This window comes from Chaetodon trifascialis, chromosome 2 (genome assembly GCF_039877785.1).
Source record: "Chaetodon trifascialis isolate fChaTrf1 chromosome 2, fChaTrf1.hap1, whole genome shotgun sequence".
NCBI classification, from domain to species: Eukaryota; Metazoa; Chordata; class Actinopteri; order Chaetodontiformes; family Chaetodontidae; genus Chaetodon; species Chaetodon trifascialis.
The window spans coordinates 11,287,370-11,306,123 of NC_092057.1; the positions used below are offsets into that span (position 1 = coordinate 11,287,370).

Here is an 18,754-nt window from a genome sequence, read left to right on the forward strand (position 1 = left end):
AAGAACGACACAGAATGATAAAAAGCCCCAATGGCCGACACAGTGAGTGTTTTTTAAGTGCCAATATACTACCCTATACTGTGTATCCCATGTTTCTTCTGAGAATTTGCTGTGAGCATATTTAAAACTTAACAATGCACATCTGAAATGAAAATGCAGTTAAGCTCGTGAACGGTATGCTGGGATGTGAAGTAGGCCAGCAGTGGACTTAACAACATTTTAAAGAGAAGCTAATGGAGCTTTTTGCTGCTGCAGCTTTGATGCAAGCTTCATCTGCCCCCTAGTGGAAAAACCTATTATGGCACAGTCATAGCAGCATTTAAATTTGGGCGTCCAGGTACCTCACCTGGTTGAGAGCGTAACATGAGTCCTCACTGAAGACAAGGGTTCAATTCCAGCCTAGGATCCTTCACTGCATGTCATCGCCTCTCTCTCCAGCTAGCACTGTTAGAATAACAAAGACATACCGGAAAAATAATCTTAAGAAAAAGATAAAATTTTGACACAAAAGGACTTCATTTCACTGGAATCACCACGGTCAGTGAGCGTACTCATTTGGAAAGTTTTTTTACATTGACTTCAAATTTGTGCTGTTCAGCAACAGCAAACCATCAGACAGTCACGACCTTTCAGATAACAGACAGCCGAAGACAAAGCTGTTTGCTGTCTGGCAACATCCAATTTCAAAAACCTTTCTGGAGACAGACGCTTGTCTTTCAGACAGCTCGATGACCGCAGTCAATCTTGAAGAAACTGTGGCCAAGCTCGCTCATGTGCTAACTGGCAGTTAGCAAGCTAGCTAGCTTGGAGAACTATTGTGACTGAATCACGCAAGAATGTTCCTGTTGGATAGCATGTTAGCAGTTAGCCTTCCAGTCCTGCGAGTCGTCACTACATCACCAAGCTGCCAACACCACCTATTTCAAGAGGAAGCCTCAATGAATTTCGCTGCCTCTCTCTGATGTGACTTGAGCTTCAATCCTCAGGACCTCAGAATCTGTACTTTTCCTCTCAGCCCTCAAAAACTGGATCAAAGAAGGACTTTCTGAGGAATTTACAGTAGAGTCATACAGTGCTTGTTCTACCGCCAAAATAAAATACAGCTGATGTCAGATATTAAATACAGTCCATCCTGTGTGAATCAGAGGCAAACTTTTAAACTACAAATTTCTTTTTTTTTTTTATTTCTTTTTTTTGGAACAACCTCAACGACAAGTTTCTTAAATACAGAAACACACCAACAGATTTAGGAACACTGGTCAGAGTCAGTCAAACTGGGTCAGAGGGTGTTTTGATAACTTTCCATGAACTCTGTAAGTTTCTTAGACAAGAAGAAAAAGCATCAGGACTGTAGTTGGTCTAATCAGACCTGAAACTCTCTGGGTTTGGTTAAAAATAAAGGCCTGTATGATCAGACATTCATTTCCCTGCATTGTGAGGAGGGCTGTTCTGTGGCTCCCTCACCCTGCAGTGAAAACATCATCCATTACCTCAGTGACAGGCCCCCCAGAGACCCCCGGGCCCAGCTCTCTGTGGGGGTCGCCTTTATTGACCTCCCACCCCCCCACACACACTCATACACACATCCACAAAAAAATGTCCAGCATGTGGTCACATACATCACGGAGCAGCCTTTCTTCCCTGACAGCGTAAATGAGCGTCCGTCAGATAATGAAGCAAGGAGGCCATCAGACGGCAGATGGAGGGAAAGATCTGAGCCGAAAGACTCGAGAAACGTGCAAAAGATGCCGTTTAAAGACGCCTTCAATTTCACGCCTTCATACACACTAACATTCAGTTTTTTCAGAATATCTGCCACTTTTTCCTAGAAATGAATGAGTTTCTCTTGAATTTGAGCGATCAAAGTGAATTGTTTCATAACAGAGGTGGACAAAGTAGTCCTGACATGTTTGTTAAATGCTAACACACAAACACACACACACACACACACACACACACACACACACACACACACACACACACACACACACACACACAAAATGAGTAGCAATTACAGCCTCTTAACAAGTTTACTGGGACACTAAACAACAACACCTCTCCCACTTCACAGCATGAAACGCTGTGTGTTTCAGTGTGTAGTGTGTAACATGCATTTAGAGTCCTGCACCTGTGTGTATCAGCAGTCTCATTTGCATCCGTTAATGTGCCGATGCAGGGAGAGCTGCAGATTTTATTATTAAACAGTCATGAAATTCAGCCTCTCATTCACAACTTCCAAAAAAAAAATTAAAAAATTAACAACCCGAGCTGACGTTCACTGACATTCACACAAAATTTCCTTTCTTTCTTTCTTTCTTTCTTTCTTTCTTTCTTTCTTTCTTTCTTTCTTTCTTTGAGCAAGACAAGAACAACAGTGCATTACAGTGTGGATGCTCACCGGGTGGTGTATTAGCAAAACTGTACAACCCAGATTCCAAAAAAGTTGTGACGCTGTGTAAAACATAAATAAAACAGAATGAGATCATTTGCTCTTCCTTTTGACATAAACTCAATTGAAAACAGTACAAAGACAATGAATTTAATGTTCTACCTCATCAGCTTCATCGATTTTTGTAAATATCTTTTTATTCTGAATTTGATGCAGCAACATGTTTCAAACAAGTTGGGACAGGAGCAACAGCAGATGATGAATGCTCCGAAAACACCTGTTTGGAACATTCCACAGGTAAACAGGTTCATGGGTGACAGGTGATAGTACCATGAGGGGGATTTTTTGTAAATGGGAAAATTGAATGCTGAGGTAAATTCTGTTCTGTAACATCTCCTGAATATGAACTCAGATCAGCTCTTCCTTCACAGTGAAACAGACAGTAAGACTGATCCCAGACCAGCCTCTCAGCGCTGGCGGTCCTGAACCAGTTTGGTGTTCGTCCAGGCTGCGAGCTGCAAAGCAGTCTGAGCTGCCACTCCCTGCTAACAGGATTATAATTTTATAATGAGCAGGTGGCTCCAGATTAAAACCCAAGTGGAAACTCTGAAATTAGACTGGGAGGTGGACCAGCCTGAACCGCTCACCATGTGTTTTTACTCTCGCTTCATTTGGTGGAGGGAAGATTCTGCGTTTTCGTGCTGTATGTGACCGTGTGATGAGCCGTTGCAGGGAAATCCTATGTGACTTGGTGATGAGAGAGCAGGAGGATCTTCCTGAGCCTGCTGTGATCTTGGATTACAGAAAAAGTTTGAACTCATTTGTTCAGCAGTGTGTGTTTCTCAGGTTTAAACAATCTTCGGTTGATTTTTCAGGTCTTAGATAAACAGTCTGAAGCTTCTCGCATTCTCGCCGCTCTTCACTCGCTTTGTCTTGTCTTGTTTTTGGTGAAATCATCGGCAGGACAATTAAAGCTGCTCCCTGGAGGAGGCTGAAGGCTCTGAGGCTGAACATGTGATGAACCGACCTCATGATTATCGCTCTTTGTGGCAAATTAGATGCAGTTTAGGCCAATTACCTGCTATCAGATCACAGGGAAAACACAGCACTTTTGGCAGAGGGGTGGGCAGAGTGGAGAAAAGAAGACATCAAAGACTCTCCCTCCTCACCACTGAGCGATGTGGAGAGTCTTCTGGTGTCCACCCGAGGCTGTCTGATTGACTTGGGAGTTCTGAAATAGATGATAGTGTTTGGACTAAAACCAGGAGGTGATGAACGGGGGAGTAAACCCGCCTGATACATATGTATTCCTCGTCTTCACCGCTCCTCATCTTCATGCTCATTTCTTCTCCTGTCCTGTCCTTCACCTGCCGGCTCGGCTGAAGGTTAACAGCAGTGAAATCACTGGTGGAGAGTAACTAAGTACATTTAAGTACTTTAGTTGTATTTTACTTGAAAATCTCCATTTTCCGCTACTTGATGCTTCTACTTCTTCTACTTCTATTTCCTCCTCTTTCTTCTTCTTCTTTTTCTTGTTTTTCTTCTTCTTGTTCTTCCTCTTCTCCTCTTACTCCTTTATTATTATTATTATTATTAATGCTATATTAATTCTAATAAGAATAAGAATGATAAAAAAAATAAATAAAATAATAATAATAGTACATGTTTAGACCTATTTCAATGATTATAATAAAAAAAAGTGTTCTGAAAATGGGCCATGTCACATAATGAGTCCTTGTTACTGAGTATATTTTGATGACAGTAGTTTTGAAGTAGAATAAAGAGTATCTGAGTACTTCTTCCACTACTGAGTGAAACTATATTGACTCTTTGTTCCTGAAGGTTATTTTTGTTCACACTTGTACAAACTGTGCTTTCAGTTTGTCCACGCTGCCTGTCGTCACTTGTGAAGGAATCAGTATTTAAAGCCTTTTCTGAAGTAAAAGTAACAGGACAGAACATGAAAGTACTCGCAGGTAAAACCCCTGCATTCAGAATGTTCTGAAGGAGAAGCTTTAAGTTTGTTTTGATGTTTCGTTTTGTTGATTCAACAGTAAAACGTTGTGTTATGGCTCATAGTGATTGTGTTGATCTGAAATGTGGCAGTGCCTCAAGTTTTCATATGTTTGGATAATTTATTTTTCCTGTGAAACCAGAATCTGACACCAGCCACCCCTCCATCTGATAGATAAATACTTTGTGTCTCATGCCAGAACGTTTTTATTTTATCCTAAACCTTTCATATTTCCACCACGTTTGTGTCAGATTTTTTCAACCTGAACGCCAACTAATCACGACGTGCTGCGTTTTATGACATTTGATCATTTGCACAATTGACGCCCCAAATCAATATGTTGTAGCAGAGGAAGAAAAACTTCACAGCAAAAATGTCCAAGTTCAGTTCACTTTCACGTAAGACAAAGAAAAGCAGCAAATCTTCACAACTGAGGACCTGAAATCACAAAATATGGTTAAACACTCAAACAGTTAATATTCATCAAAAGCAGATTAGTTTTCTGAATAAAGAAGGAATAGTTTGAACATAAAAGCTTCATTCAGACTGAGGCATTAAAATCCATATACTTGTTATAGTTTTTCCCACTGTGGAGAATGTGACTATTTGTACATGACTTGTACTACAGTCCTCTTAAATCACTTGTACGTGCCGAGTGGTTCTTGCTTGAAGCCAAATATTTCCATCTGAAATGTTGGCGGAAACGTAGAAAGTCTCCCACAATGAAAATACATCTTGGAACAGACTGTGCTTCGCTTCTACTTCCTGTTCTTAAGCTATTTCTAATGATGTGGTCGCAGCAAACGTGTCCAGTCTTTTGGATGCTCTGCTCTCTGCAGAGTTGAATGAGTCTGAACTTAAGCAGCTACATGTTGGATCGGTGTGAAAATAGCGCTGCTTATCTGGGTCAGGGACAGGCAGCGACGTGCCGCGGAGGATCTGCAGCAGCTGGTTTCAGTCAGCACATGTAGAGACTCTCACTCACTGTCAGCTGTTGCACTGAAGCATTATTTATTGTTTGCAGTGCTGCGAACTTGGCAAAGCTTTACGTGAACTTTTCTCTCCTGTCCACTCCCTAAGTGTTTATTTAGAGCCGAGACCAGAGACAGCTCAATACCACTTTGCAATTTCTGACCCCGCAGTCGCATGCAGATGCCTTCACCTTCAGCGCCCTCTCAAGTTTTGATGAAATTCTTTATGAATGTTCAGGCTCAGCTTGTCTCATCAAATGCTTTTTATTCACCCAGCAGCCGTGAAACATCTCCATTTCACATTTCCTACAGCCCAACCCTTTACCTGAACCTATCCAAAGGACAGTGGATTTCGTCCTTCATGTCCTACAGTGTAGTCACACCATGAGGGAGCGGCTTTAAAGCCAGTGTGGCCACTTTTACAAATGCTTCACTATCAAAATAGTTGATGTTTCTGTTGATCTACTGATAGATGAATTAGTATGTATGTATGTATGTATTTGCTCTTTTAGTCGTCACAATGGCTGAAATACAAGAACACACACACCCCATGTTCAACATACTATCTATACATGTCAATAAATCTTATGTATTCACTCACAAACATGAAGACACACACACACACACACACACACACACACACACACACACACACACACACACACACACACACACACACACACTCCCCATATAGCATATAGTACAACCACACATATTCCAGGAATGAAGCTGTGCGGCCTGAGGCCTGTTCTGATCCTGCACTGTTAGAGAAACAAGCCTAAACGACCCCGAACACACACACACACACACACACACACACACACACACACACACACACACACACACACACACACACACAGTCCTAATTAACAGGGCTCTCTCTCCACTCAGCTTCCCTCTCTAATTGGCTCACCATTTCTTCCCATTAATTATGCTCCATTTCATACTCCCTTAATGAGTCTGGCCCCGCCTCCATTCTTTAATGCTAATTAGCAGCTTTGAGGCTCACAACAACAACAACAACAACAACTAGAAACAACCTTGTGATGTTTTCCAGTGTGTTAACATGTCTGTGTTTTGTCCCTGTGCAGCACCCGTACCCATCAGAGGAGCAGAAGAAGCAGCTGGCTCAGGACACCGGTCTCACCATCCTGCAGGTCAACAACTGGTGAGTGGGCGACGCTGGCGACGCCACACTCTTGTTATGTTTGGGAAGCCCGTCCCCTCGAGGCAACCTGAAGCTAATGATCTGAATGAATCCTGTGGGGTTGCCCCATCTCCAAATATCCCCAATTACAGTTACAGAGGGGAGGAGGTGGTTAATTGGAGAGTTAATTGGAGCTTGGAGGGTGGAGGTGGGGAGCTAGAGACCTGTAGGATGTTTCCTGGTGTGTTTCCTGTTTACTGATACAGAAATGGAAACATCAGCAAGATTCAGTGTCGAGGATTTAACAGTTAATACATAGTTAGCGCACTGTTAAACTCGCCTAAACTATAAAGCAACCTTTGGCCTTTAAAAGGCATTTTCAAACAGGTTTTGTTACCTGTTTTGACCTGAGGAACCGTTCTAGGAAACCAGGATGCTTTGTAGGAGCTTTACCTGCACGGCAAGCCCAGAACCTGGTTCTAGTGTTCCTTAATCATTTCGTTTGGTTAAGTTACAGGAAGACCCTGATTATAAAACATCGACTGTTGCTCAGAGATGCGATGCAAACACTAGTCTCCAGTGCCAAAGTTCATTATGCATCAGTATGTTTATGTCACCGTCAGAAAGATTTCAAACAGCACGTCAGCAGGAGCGCGTTTTTTTTCCATCCCATCACATCTTTGCCAAAATGACAGAACCATCAGAATGAAACGACCTGCTTGGGTTTATGTGAATATTTCAGACTGGAAACACCTTCAGTCCCATTAAAAGCAGGTTCGGAGGCCCGGCGATATACTGGAGCTGATGTCTGGAGCCTGTCAGCCTCTGAAACCTCTGAAGCCATTAGTCAGTCCCGCTCCCTCCGAATATTTGGCTGTTGCCAAGGTAACGCCTCTGGAGCAGCTCACAGTGTTTTCCCTGATTCTGCAGATTCAGAGTAAATGAGCGAGCAGAGGCGAAGGCTGTAAATGAAGCAGGAAGGAGGCGGTTTGATCCGACTGCTGCTCAACTGGCTTATACTGTCAGATCGTGTGTGTGTGCCTGTGTGTGCGCGTGTGTGTGTGCTTTCAGGTGGGCTTTAACCTGTGTGATGTGTTGAATCTGCACTTCTCTTCTTCTCGTTCCCATCATTTGTTTCCTTTCCTTGTTTCCTCTCCTGTCCTTGTTTCCTGTCCTTGCTTCCTTTTATTTCCTCTCCTCTCTGCTCCACTGTCCACCCTTTTTTTCTCTCCTCTCTTTGTTTCCTTGCATCTCATCACCTTGTTTCCTATCCTTCCCTTTGATTCCTTTCCTTGCCTACTCCCCTCTTCTGTTTCTTCTCCTTGCCCCTTTCCCTTGCTTCCTTTTTTTCTCCTCCTTGTTTCCTCCATTCTCCTCTAAACTCCTCTTTTGCCCTGCTCTCTTCCGTTGTTGTACACGTCTGCTTCCTCTCCTGCTTCCCTTGACTTTTCGCTCCCCTCATCTTTATTCCTCAATTATTCCCTTGCCCCCCCCTCCCATCATCTTCTTTTCTCCTGCTCTTGCCTACCCTCTGTTCACCTCCTTCACTCTTCCTTCTCCTCACCTTTCCTCATATCAGATTGATTTTTTTTTTTGGTTTTCCAGTGTCGCCACACAAAAGGCTGCATGAAGAGACAAAAACGTTTCCAGTCATTTAATTTCATCGTACTTTGTTGCTCAAACTGTCAAATTGTTTAAACTTTTATGTCAAGTGTTTTTTTTTTTCATGTCATACTTTGTGTTTGCTGATTTGTGAGAGGGAGGTGTGTGTGTGTTTGGTGGGGGCAGTTGGTGTAAATGGCATTTTCATGGCAAACAGCTGGACTGGTTTATTTAAACACACCCGTTGTGGAGGAGGAGGGGGAGGAGGGGGAGGAGGGGGAGGACTGACCTGAGATTGACACCCAGGAGGGCGGGACTTAGTGACTGTTTTACAAGCAGTGTGTGTGTGTGTGTGTGTGTGTGTGTGTGTGTGTGTGTGTGTGTGTGTGTGTGTGTGTGTGTGTGTGTGTGCGTGTGTGTGTGTGTGTGTGTGTGGCTGCTTTGTTTTAAACTCCACTCATGGCTCAGACTGTACAGAAAGAAGCATCCACCTCCCTCCCCTCCATCCTGAGGGAGGGCCTGGAGGCCACAGAGGGGGGGTAACCATGTAGGTACTTTAAAGTCAGGAAAATGTACTAAAAGTATTCAAAGTAAAAGTACTCAGTGCAGTAAAATATCCTCTGTGGCTGCTCTACTGTTATATATGATGTCATTAGATTATTATGACTCATGCATTCATGTAAAAGCAGGATTTTACTGCTGGTTGTGGTGGAGCTCATTTTGAGCTTTTTTGTATAGGACAGCAACTAATGAGTCTTTTCATTATGATGATGATGCACCACGGGATCAGAGCTGATTGAGAGTCCACTCAGGGTGGACAAATATCGACACACAGACCTGAGATCTGTGGTAGTACACTGAGATCCTACATGACTGATAACATTTGGACGAGGGTCAGGAACCAGATCCGAGTGGACCTCTACTGTTTGCTTCTAAGCTTGGCGTGCTTCATCGCAGGTGATGCAGACATGGGAGCAGTCTGAAGTTACAGGTTTTGTACAAATTTTGGTGAAATAAAATGCTGGTCTGAGCATGTTTCTAATGAACACATTTATGTCAAGAGAACGGGCAACATGACAGCTTTAATGGAAGTGCAGTAGCTCTGATAATGACAGAGAAGATGCGTTTATGTGTGTCTCCTCTCATCCATGTTGGTCCTCTGGTGTTTTTATTAACCATTAGTGAGGAGGGGCTAACATTACACAAGAGCCTCTGCTGTCTGGACTTGAACTTGTGGTTATTTATGCTCCTGAAAACTCTTTACACGACTCTCTTGAATCATGAACAGCTCAACCAACGAATCATTTTTAATTCTGTTTCCTTTGAAGGATTTCTAAAGGCAGTATTCAGTATTAACATGAGAAAATATGCATGTAATCAAAATCATATTGAGAAAGACAAGTGTTTTCTTTCTTCTTCTGTCTTGAATCATCTTGTGACACCTCAGACTCATCATGTGAACCGCTGTCCAGCTGTATCTTCTGTAGTGTTCGAGTCATGTGGCTCATTAAAGAGGCTCTTCCTCTGAGGGAACCAATAGCTCTGCTCTTTCCTCTTATCCATCACAATCTTTTCTTCTTATTTCAAAGCATGTTTTGTTTTTAGAAGACAGTTTTCTTTAGAAGAGCCTCTGAAACAGCGTGCAGAGGCTCATGTGGTGCTAAAGTTACCTTCTGAATCCAGAGGGTTTAACTTCTTTGAATGTTATCAGCTGTTCAGGGAGGAAGCTCGTCTGTATCAGAGCAGTGGCGAGTTTTAGGGTTGTTTCTGTGCAGCTTTCAGTCTGACAGCACATTTCAGCTTCCTGTTCGAGCTGAAGCGGCTCCTCTTTTACTCTCCTCTAAAAATTCTTCCTCTCCTCTGTATCTCACCCATCCTCCTCCTCCTCCTCCTCCCCTGCTGCCTTTTTTTTACTTCCTGAAAAGACTCCTATGGCTTTTGTTTTCCTGAAAAGGAAACAGGGTTGTCCCCCACTTTTTTTTTTTTTATACCCCCTCTCCCCCCTCTTTTTTGAACAAGTTGAAATGGAACCATCCCACCCGGGGGTGAGGAGGTGGGGTGAGGGTGGGGAGGTGGTTGTAGGGGACATAAATCAAGTGGGAAACCACAGAGCTTTCACTCCGGGGCGGGTCAGGAGGGGTCGACAGGCGGTTCAGAAAGCTTTAAGCTGAGGAAGACCAGAACGCTCCTCAGCAGAGGGGAGGCGGCAGGGGGAATATGAGGAGTTAAGGGAGGGGGGGTCACAAAAGGTGCCAGGTCATAGGTCACACATACCAGGATGATGGCTTTCAAGAGTGTACTTAGAAGGGGACGTGTATGAATGCACTGCTGCTGCTGCAGCCATCAGACGTCGGCCTCTGGTTTCAGTGCACTTAACACTTTTCTCCCACTGCATTAACCTGGTTAATAAGCTCTGCACTGACACCTGGATGACCTGTGGAAGAGTAGTGCAAAGACAATTAAAGGTGTAACTAAATTGCTGGTGGCTCTGTTACAACAATAGATTTTCATTGTTGACCAAGCTGCAGAAACTCCAGCAAAGTGAAACGGCTTCGTTTGATTTGGTAAATTTATTTCAACTGTAAACACACAAATCAGAACTTAAGTCCAATCAAACTACTGGAGCTGCTTAACTGAACCATCAGCTAACCTGAACTGACCCGTTTGACCTGCTGAGCAGAATTCATGAGCTAACTTGAGAACTAACTTGACAAACCAACTATATGAAACCAAAGGTTTGACTCGTAAACTAAATCTTTGGTTCAGGTTCAGTTTCAGCACCTGAACAGAACAGATTCTATGAAACATCGCAAAATCTTTTATTCAGTTTTCATCTGTCATGATTTTAAGCAGTTTTTTGCAGTGAAGCTCAGAAAATAAGAAAGGAGACGTTCCATATCAGACGAGCATGAGATGTCCTGGTGCACTGAGGTGTTTGATGTCCCACAGTGAATCTGAGCTTCGGCTCTGTGAGCAGAGAGGAAGTTTAGGTTTCTCTGCAGCTTTAGAGACAAAACACTGAAATCACACAGTGCTGGGCCACCTCATTTATAATCTGTCACTGTGTCTTTCCCATCTCCTCCCTCCTCCTGTTTCTCTGCATCCCTCCGTCTCTTCCTTTTCTCAGGTTCATCAACGCGAGGCGGCGGATCGTTCAGCCCATGATCGACCAGTCCAACAGAGCAGGTAGGTCTCATGCTCCAGTCCACATCTGCATCCAGCAGGAAAAAGCTTTATTCCGTAACCTTGAGAAAATATTTTTAATTTAATAAGTAAATATTCAATGAGTAATAAAATCTCGTTTTGTGACATGGTAAAGCATGATAATGTCATGCCACATTCCCAGAAGGTCTGACATTTGAGATGTTATAGTCTTGAGAGCGAGTCAAACCCAGAAGATAGACAAACAGAGACTGTGATTGTGAAGCTTCCTGCACTGAGAAAGTCCTGAGTCTCAGATGTCAGTAAGTAACAAGTCTGACTACAGCCGTTGCTCTTTCAAAAGATCAAGATTTAATAAATGAGAAAAGACACGTAATTTCTTCAAATAATTCAAAAGGATCCCTCTAAGCCTGAACTTAAACTTCACTGTAGGACTGATGAGTAGTTCAGTTTCTGCATAGCTCCGCTGCCTCGCTTGAATGACAAGCTTTGATTTAACGTTACTAATGCAGTTTGTTTTTCTTCAAATGTCACTTTTTAAATGGCATCTTTATTATCCATTATTTTTCCATTTATGGTCTCAAGGCTTTCAGGCAGTGGTGGGAGAAATATTCAGATTCTTGACTTGAATGAAATTATGTAAGTATAATCAGGAAAATGTACTTCAAGTATTCAAAATGAATGTACTCAGTGCAGTAAAATGTCCCCTGTGACTGTTTTACTGTTATAAATGATGTCATTAGATTATTCTGACTCATGCATTCATGTAAAAGCAGGATTTTACTGTTGAAGTTAGTTGAGGTGGAGCTCATTTTGAGCTATCAAATGATTCAAATCATTGAAAGGAGAAGCAGCAAATCTTCGCATTGGAGAAGCTGGAACCATCAAATGTTTTGACAGGAAAAATGACTGAAACCATTATCAAAATAGTAAACAATTAATTTTCTGTCAATAGACTGATTAATTGACTAATTCCTTAATCTGTACATGTAGTTTAATTTAGAACAAAACACCATATTTTAGAAGTTCTTCATGTGTTTTGTGTGTAAAAATCTTAAAATAAAGACTTGTAACTACAGCTGTGAGATTAATGTAGTGAAGTAAAAAGTGCAATATCTCCCTCTGAGTTTTGGTGAAGTCAAAGTAGAAAATGGCCTGAAAAGAAAAGACTCAAAGAACGACTCAGATGCATCTCTAGAAACGGTTGCTGATGTCCTCCAGTTTCTGTTAACAAGAAGTTTCCTGACGGAGCAACAGGACATGTGGTAGATTCCAGTGAGTGTATTTCACTAAAACCACCCTGCTGGGTTTTTGCCCATGGTGGACTGTAGTTTCACTTTGAATGAAAAGTGAATTCCCTACTTCTGTCTAGGTTTTGGTGACACCAGCGCTGGCTGAGAATCAGTCAGAGTAGCAGCTAGTTTTGGCCTGCGTTGGCAGTCGTGTTGTGAAAGTCAACATGAGTCCGTTAGTCACACCTGCCAAATAATGAGCCACTGCTCAGCCAAACCATTTTGGCTTCCTGGTTAGCAAAGAGGACATATGTCACCATGATAAAATTTGAAGCTTACATTTGTTTGCTATTTGCTTTTATAGCTCAAGAAGGAGTTTTTGTAGCCTGTGTGGATGAAATACGATGCAGTGCTGCAGATGTTTATTCCAGACCCATGTATGAAGTGTATTTTAGTGAAATGAAGATATCTTTGAGCCTGTCAAGTATTTACATGCACATGAGTGTCCCAGTTGTGAGTCTTATCCTGGTTTTGATCATATGGCATTTACACGGAACATAGACAAGCCTATTTATTCATTCATCATTGCATTCAGGACTAACAGTATCCGGAGTTGATCATCTGTGTGGGTGTGGATATGTTCACCGTTTGCCTTCCTGTTGGGTTTGGCTTCTTCATCTAAAGACGAGAGTAACAATAAATTTTACTCTCTTCATTACAGTGTCATGTTTTTCACTTTTCTGTCAGCATGTAGACACAAGTGCAAACATGGCAGACAGTTATCTGAAATCTGCATAAGGACTTTAGAGCCACAGCGCTCTGGAGTCCTCCAGCTGGAACATCCGGCTTTGTCAAACATGAGTAAAGGTTCATCCGAACTTCTGAACCAGGATTTGATGTTTTCATACGCAAAACCGGGATACTCCAAAACCAAATGGAATACTGACATGTATGTAAACACCCAATGAAAAACATGCTGAATTTGAGCAGTTAGAGACTCACTGGTGAACTTCCCCCCACTCGCTGTGTCTTTTTCTTTCTCGGCTCCTTGTTGTGTTAAAGCGAACAGAGAGGCTTAAACTCCGGGATTGAATGGCCTCTAAACCTCAGCAGGATTAGCTCCAGACAAAGACGCTAATCGCTTTGACTGACCACTCCATTGAACATTTTAACCTGGGATTAAAACAAATAGGAGCCGGGCTAAAGCAAGGCTAAAGTACTGCTAGCCTTTTGGCCTCTAAGCTTTGTTGGCATTAACCTCGGAGCTGACTTCCACACAAAAGCATCGATACACTTCTAAATGACAGCGATGGGAAACTGTTAAAGGCTTCAACCCTGGGAATGTCACTATGTAGAGTGAAACACTTCCTCTTAAGATGAAACCTTATCCAGCTAATGCCCCCATGAGGAAGAGCACATTTCATTTAAAGTCATGTCATCATTGATTTATGACCTCCTCCCTCCAAAGATTAGATGGAAGATGAAAACAAGGAAAATAAACTATATCATAAACAAGTGTAGAGAAAACAGGAGTGTGTTTGAACACAACATAGCTGGTGCTGTTAGAGTTTATATGGGAATATAATTAATATGAAACATGAACTGCACCATTGTTAAGTTACAGTATATGAACACAGTGGTAGAGAATACTTAAGATACTAAATCCAGAATTAAACTGTCTGTCCGTCCTGTCATTTCCTGCCCTGTCCAACCTTTCCTACATCCCAGCTGTCCTGTGGTGAACACTATGGTCTGTGGAGAGGTTCAGAAAGTCAGAGGTCACAGATCAGGTGTATCAGACAGCCTTAACATGCTGTAACAGCTTAGACCAAAGGTGCAGCACAGTCTTAATCTGCATAAACACACTTTGATGCTGAAGTCTAAAAACCTGCTATAGTGCCCCTAGAGGCTGAAATGCAAATTTCACCACACAATATCATATGAAGTCTTGGAAAAACTTTTAATTTTAAAAACATTAAATGCAAACTTTGTCCTAAAAGGTGGGACTAGACGTGGGGTCAGGGGTCGTCAGGTCATTGATATTCATCCTCTGGGGAGCAGGAATATCCACAGGGAAGTTCAAGTAAACTGTGGACCAAAGTGCCGGTCAGATGAACAGACTTAGAGACATCATCAGGTCTGAACACTAACGAGATGCGGATTTCTTCGTAAAGACGGCAGCTGTCATACTGTCCCCCACCTCACAGTGTGAATGTGAGAGTGATGTCATCACTATGGGACAGCAGGCAGCGAGATAATTAAAAAGGGTCATATCCCCCCGTGTCCGCAGTGAGCCAGGCAGGACCGTACGGCCCAGATGGTCAGCCAATGGGAGGCTTTGTTATGGATGGACAGACACACATGGGAATCAGACCACCTGGTAAACACACACACACAAACACACACACATGCACACAAATAATTCAGTGTAGAGGCATCGTTAATGTTATTTTCCCAATAAATAGGTACATTTTAATACATTTTTACTGAAAGAATATTTTAGGGAATCATTAAAGTACTGCATTAGCTGCATTAACCGTCCATGAGCCTGCAACGATCCTTACAGACCAGAGATCAAGAAATCGTATGGATGAAAATAAGAAACAACGTTCTGTGCAGTTTGTCCTGAGGGTGACGCCCAAGTAGAAATTATGTTGTCGTGTAAATCATTCTCAGAGCCTCTTTGTCAGCCTCAGCTCAGTCTAAACAGTCTGGAACTCACCTCAAAGTGCGCTCACAGACATATAAACATGCAGGTTAACAGCTGCTGGATTCACTTAACATCCAGTCATTGGCACAATTTGGCAAAACAACTCGCTAACATTAACATTTTAGTATTCTACATCAGGATTAATCTCAAAGTACAGCTAGCACTTTGTTTCAGAGATATCTTGTCATGAACTGAAGTGTTAAACAAAAGGAAACTTTGACCTGTTTCACCCACTGGATTCACCACCTGGGGACCATGACGTCAGACCAGTAGTTGTTTGTGTGCGATCACATGGTGTGACCCTCCCTACAGCCAAGTTTAGTTTAATCTACAGCAATGCATCACCTTCTGTAAGACCATCACATGTTTGTGTGACACTGTCCTGTGAGAACAACATATCTCTGAAGGGTCAACTTTTCATGAGCTCAGACAAACTGATGATGATTCAACTGTGTGTTTTTGTGTTCGTCCTGCAGGTCCTATGGGTGGTGTGGGGATGGGAATGGGTGTGGAGGGACAGTGGCACTACATGTAACACTACCACCACTCTGCAGCCAGAGGACCCGCCCAGTGTCCCAGGAAACCACTGTAAGTAACACAAGTCAGGTGTTTCAAGGGCCAGTTCACCCAAATTACACAAAAGTGAAGATTTTCGTGTAATCTGTTTATGTCAAAACTGATAACTCAGTCAATATTGAACACCTTTGCATGCAACATGCTTTCCATTGACAGTGATCTCTTTAATATTAATTGTAGATAAATGTACACACAACTATTTACAAATCATAGAAAAAAAATATTATTGTTATACAAGATCACGTCTCTCATTGAACATGTCTAGCACCATTCGCCAAGTTGAGTGAACTACAACTACAACAGCAGACAAAAGACAAAACATCTCTCTTCTTCTATCACCACCTCCTCTCCGCTCCTCCTCACTAATTAAATCCATTTCCATCTGATTTAAAGGTCAATTAATCCTCTGAGATCCTCTCCATATTCTGTCTAACGAACTGATCATTAGTGAGAGAAGCAGAACGCTCTCATCTCTTTATTTGATTACACGGAGTCCAATTACTTTGTAAGCAGTTTTCATTATTAGGCCGGGGGGGCAGTGAACGCAGCGTAGGGAGGAGAGATTAAGAGGATGTTAATGTGCAGAAAGGAAGTGTAGAGGAGTTAGAGATGAGGAGGAGGGGGGTGAGGAGGGGTTTCCTTAAAACGTGGTCAGTCAGACGGCAACACTCCGACCAAAGACAATTAAAGAGTCTTCAGGAGCGTTGGTCTTTCCTCCCTCTGCCATTACTGAGTTTATGGCTCGTGGGAAACAATACACCTGTCAGCTGGGATCTGATGCAATCATGCATGTAGACACACACACACACACACACACACACGAGGACATGACCACTCCATGGTCATTTGGCTTCCTTTTTTCCATTCGCTTCTTCTGGAAAATTATTCCAAACTGGACCCTAAATCATAAGCTGCTGTATCTTAAAAGCTATGTGTCACATTTCACTTTTATGCAGCCTCCTCTGTTTGAGTACCGCTCCACAGAGACATTGTTATGAGACAGAAATTCATTGTCCTCTTAGCGACTGCGCTAGCTGGCTTTTTAGCTAGTAAGTCAGCTAGCATGGAGAGATATTGGGACTGTGCTAGCATGTTCCTGGCTGGCTAGCATATGTTAGTGGTTAGCTCACCAGCTACAGTTGCTCACCAGCTAGCTCATACTTTGTGTTTGTGTGTGAGTATTTTATCTTTGAGGGAACAGAAAGGTGGAGCGTCAAAAACAGAGCAAATTCATGTAGCTCATTAGCAGCCACCCTGGTTTTATTTAACTCTCTTTTTAGAGCATAACCTTAAATAAACTGTGTGACCTTACTGTCCATGTAGGATCTGAACTAATTAACTTGCTAACTGACAGTTAGCGCAGAGAGCTGCCTCCCTCTTCATTTCTTTGTCAAATAAAATTGTGTACAATCCCAAGAACAAAATGACAGGCCAAAAACCTAACGAAGCACAGACAAGACAGAAGCTCTGACAGATACTGTGACTGCTAGTGCTAGTTTAGCTCGCCAGCTACAGTAGCTCACTAGCTAGCCCTGTAGTAGGCCTGGTCAGCCCATCACCAGACTTTCATATGGTGATGTAACTCAAGTGAGGAGATGCCATGTATTTCTACTGATAAACCAAATGAAAATATGAATCTAGTGCAGCAATGATTAATCAATTAATCGATTAGTTGTCAACTAGATTAATTGCCACCCTTCTGATTGATATAGCCAGTCAGTCAGTTTGAGTAGAACAGTAAAAATTCTCTGATTCCAGCTTTCTAGTCACTGACCAATATTTTACAACTGTTTTCCGACATTTTATAGACTGAACAACTATTTGATTGATTGAGACAATAATCAACAGATTAATCCACAGTGAAAATAACAGTTAGTTGCAGCCTTATCTGACAGACTCATGTCAGACAAATTTCTCCTCTGCAGTTCAGTTTGTCTCCTTTTCAAGTTAACTTCCTGTTGACATGTTACTTTCTGTTTTCTCTGCTGGACTCTATCAGCAGGTCAGCAGACCTCCTTGGCAGGCGTAGAGCAGGACCCTACGCCTCCTCACCCGTCCTTCCCTCAGCCCCGCACCCCTGGGCATCTACCTGGCCTGATAAGTAAACACCTGAAAGCTGCTGCGTCTCCATGGCCACAGGAGACGCTTTGTGACTTAAAATCTTCCAGCTGAAGCACAAAAGAGAGAACGTGGGGACAGATGGAGATCTTGGAAGGAATCATAAACAGCTGTGTGTCTGAACTGATGACACTTGGGAGGATTTTTCTGGAACAGGACACAAATGTCAATGTGGCGTCTCTGGATTTGATAATTCCCTGCGATGTCAGCATACCGGCATGTCCACCAACAGATTTAACCTTCTGTTACTCTCTGGACTTACAACTATGGAAGCCTCAAGTGGACATTTTGACACCAGTGGATCAACCCTCCCATCCTCCCCACCAGCTGAAGACATGAAGCTGATGTCTGTATTTCCCGAGGCGTTCTTTTGAAACAGGACCTGTCTACAAACCATTTTTCAAGACACAGAAGCTCTGAAAAATGGCCGGCAGATTTCACGTGACTGAGCGCGGTTTACTGTGGACTCTCAGAGGACGAGAGACAAGTCCTTACAAGTGCTCTGCTGCTGCCTTTTGCATAATGTACTGGTATAAAGGAAAGGACTTGTACTGTTTCACTTTCCACACTGTGTGTGTTTGTCTTTTTTCATAGACTTTCTTCCCTTGAGCTCCACAAACGTTTGAGTTCTGAAATAAAAAAGTGAAGCAAATTTGTTCCTCGATTTGTGAAAGTATTTTATTATTAACACCTGGTGGTTTTCTGCTGCTGTCAAACTCTACAGAAGCCGTTTGGTGTGTACAAACACTTGACATCAGAAGTGGGGACTCAGTTACTCAAGCGCTGTACTCGAGTACACTTTGCAGGTTTATGCACCTTTTAATTTTTGGAAA

The 18,754-nt window shown here is 42.6% G+C and overlaps 1 protein-coding gene across 3 annotated transcripts in view; it reads left to right on the forward strand.

Moving 5' to 3' along the window:
• The window catches only part of meis1a (Meis homeobox 1 a), a 44,284-nt gene extending 25,711 nt beyond the window's left edge, over window positions 1-18,573 (forward strand). Inside the window, exons 9-13 of one of the 3 annotated variants that reach the window (XM_070982257.1) lie at window positions 6,466-6,542; window positions 11,251-11,309; window positions 14,808-14,897; window positions 15,704-15,815; window positions 17,803-18,573. In XM_070982257.1, coding sequence (XP_070838358.1) covers window positions 6,466-6,542; window positions 11,251-11,309; window positions 14,808-14,897; window positions 15,704-15,762 — 285 coding nt within the window. In that variant the 3' untranslated portion in view covers window positions 15,763-15,815; window positions 17,803-18,573. Of the gene's footprint in view, window positions 1-6,465; window positions 6,543-11,250; window positions 11,310-14,807; window positions 14,898-15,703; window positions 15,816-17,791 lie in introns of all 3 variants that reach the window. The other 2 variants (XM_070982276.1, XM_070982267.1) reach the window with 2 other exon arrangements.
• The last annotated feature ends 181 nt before the right edge of the window (window positions 18,574-18,754 follow it).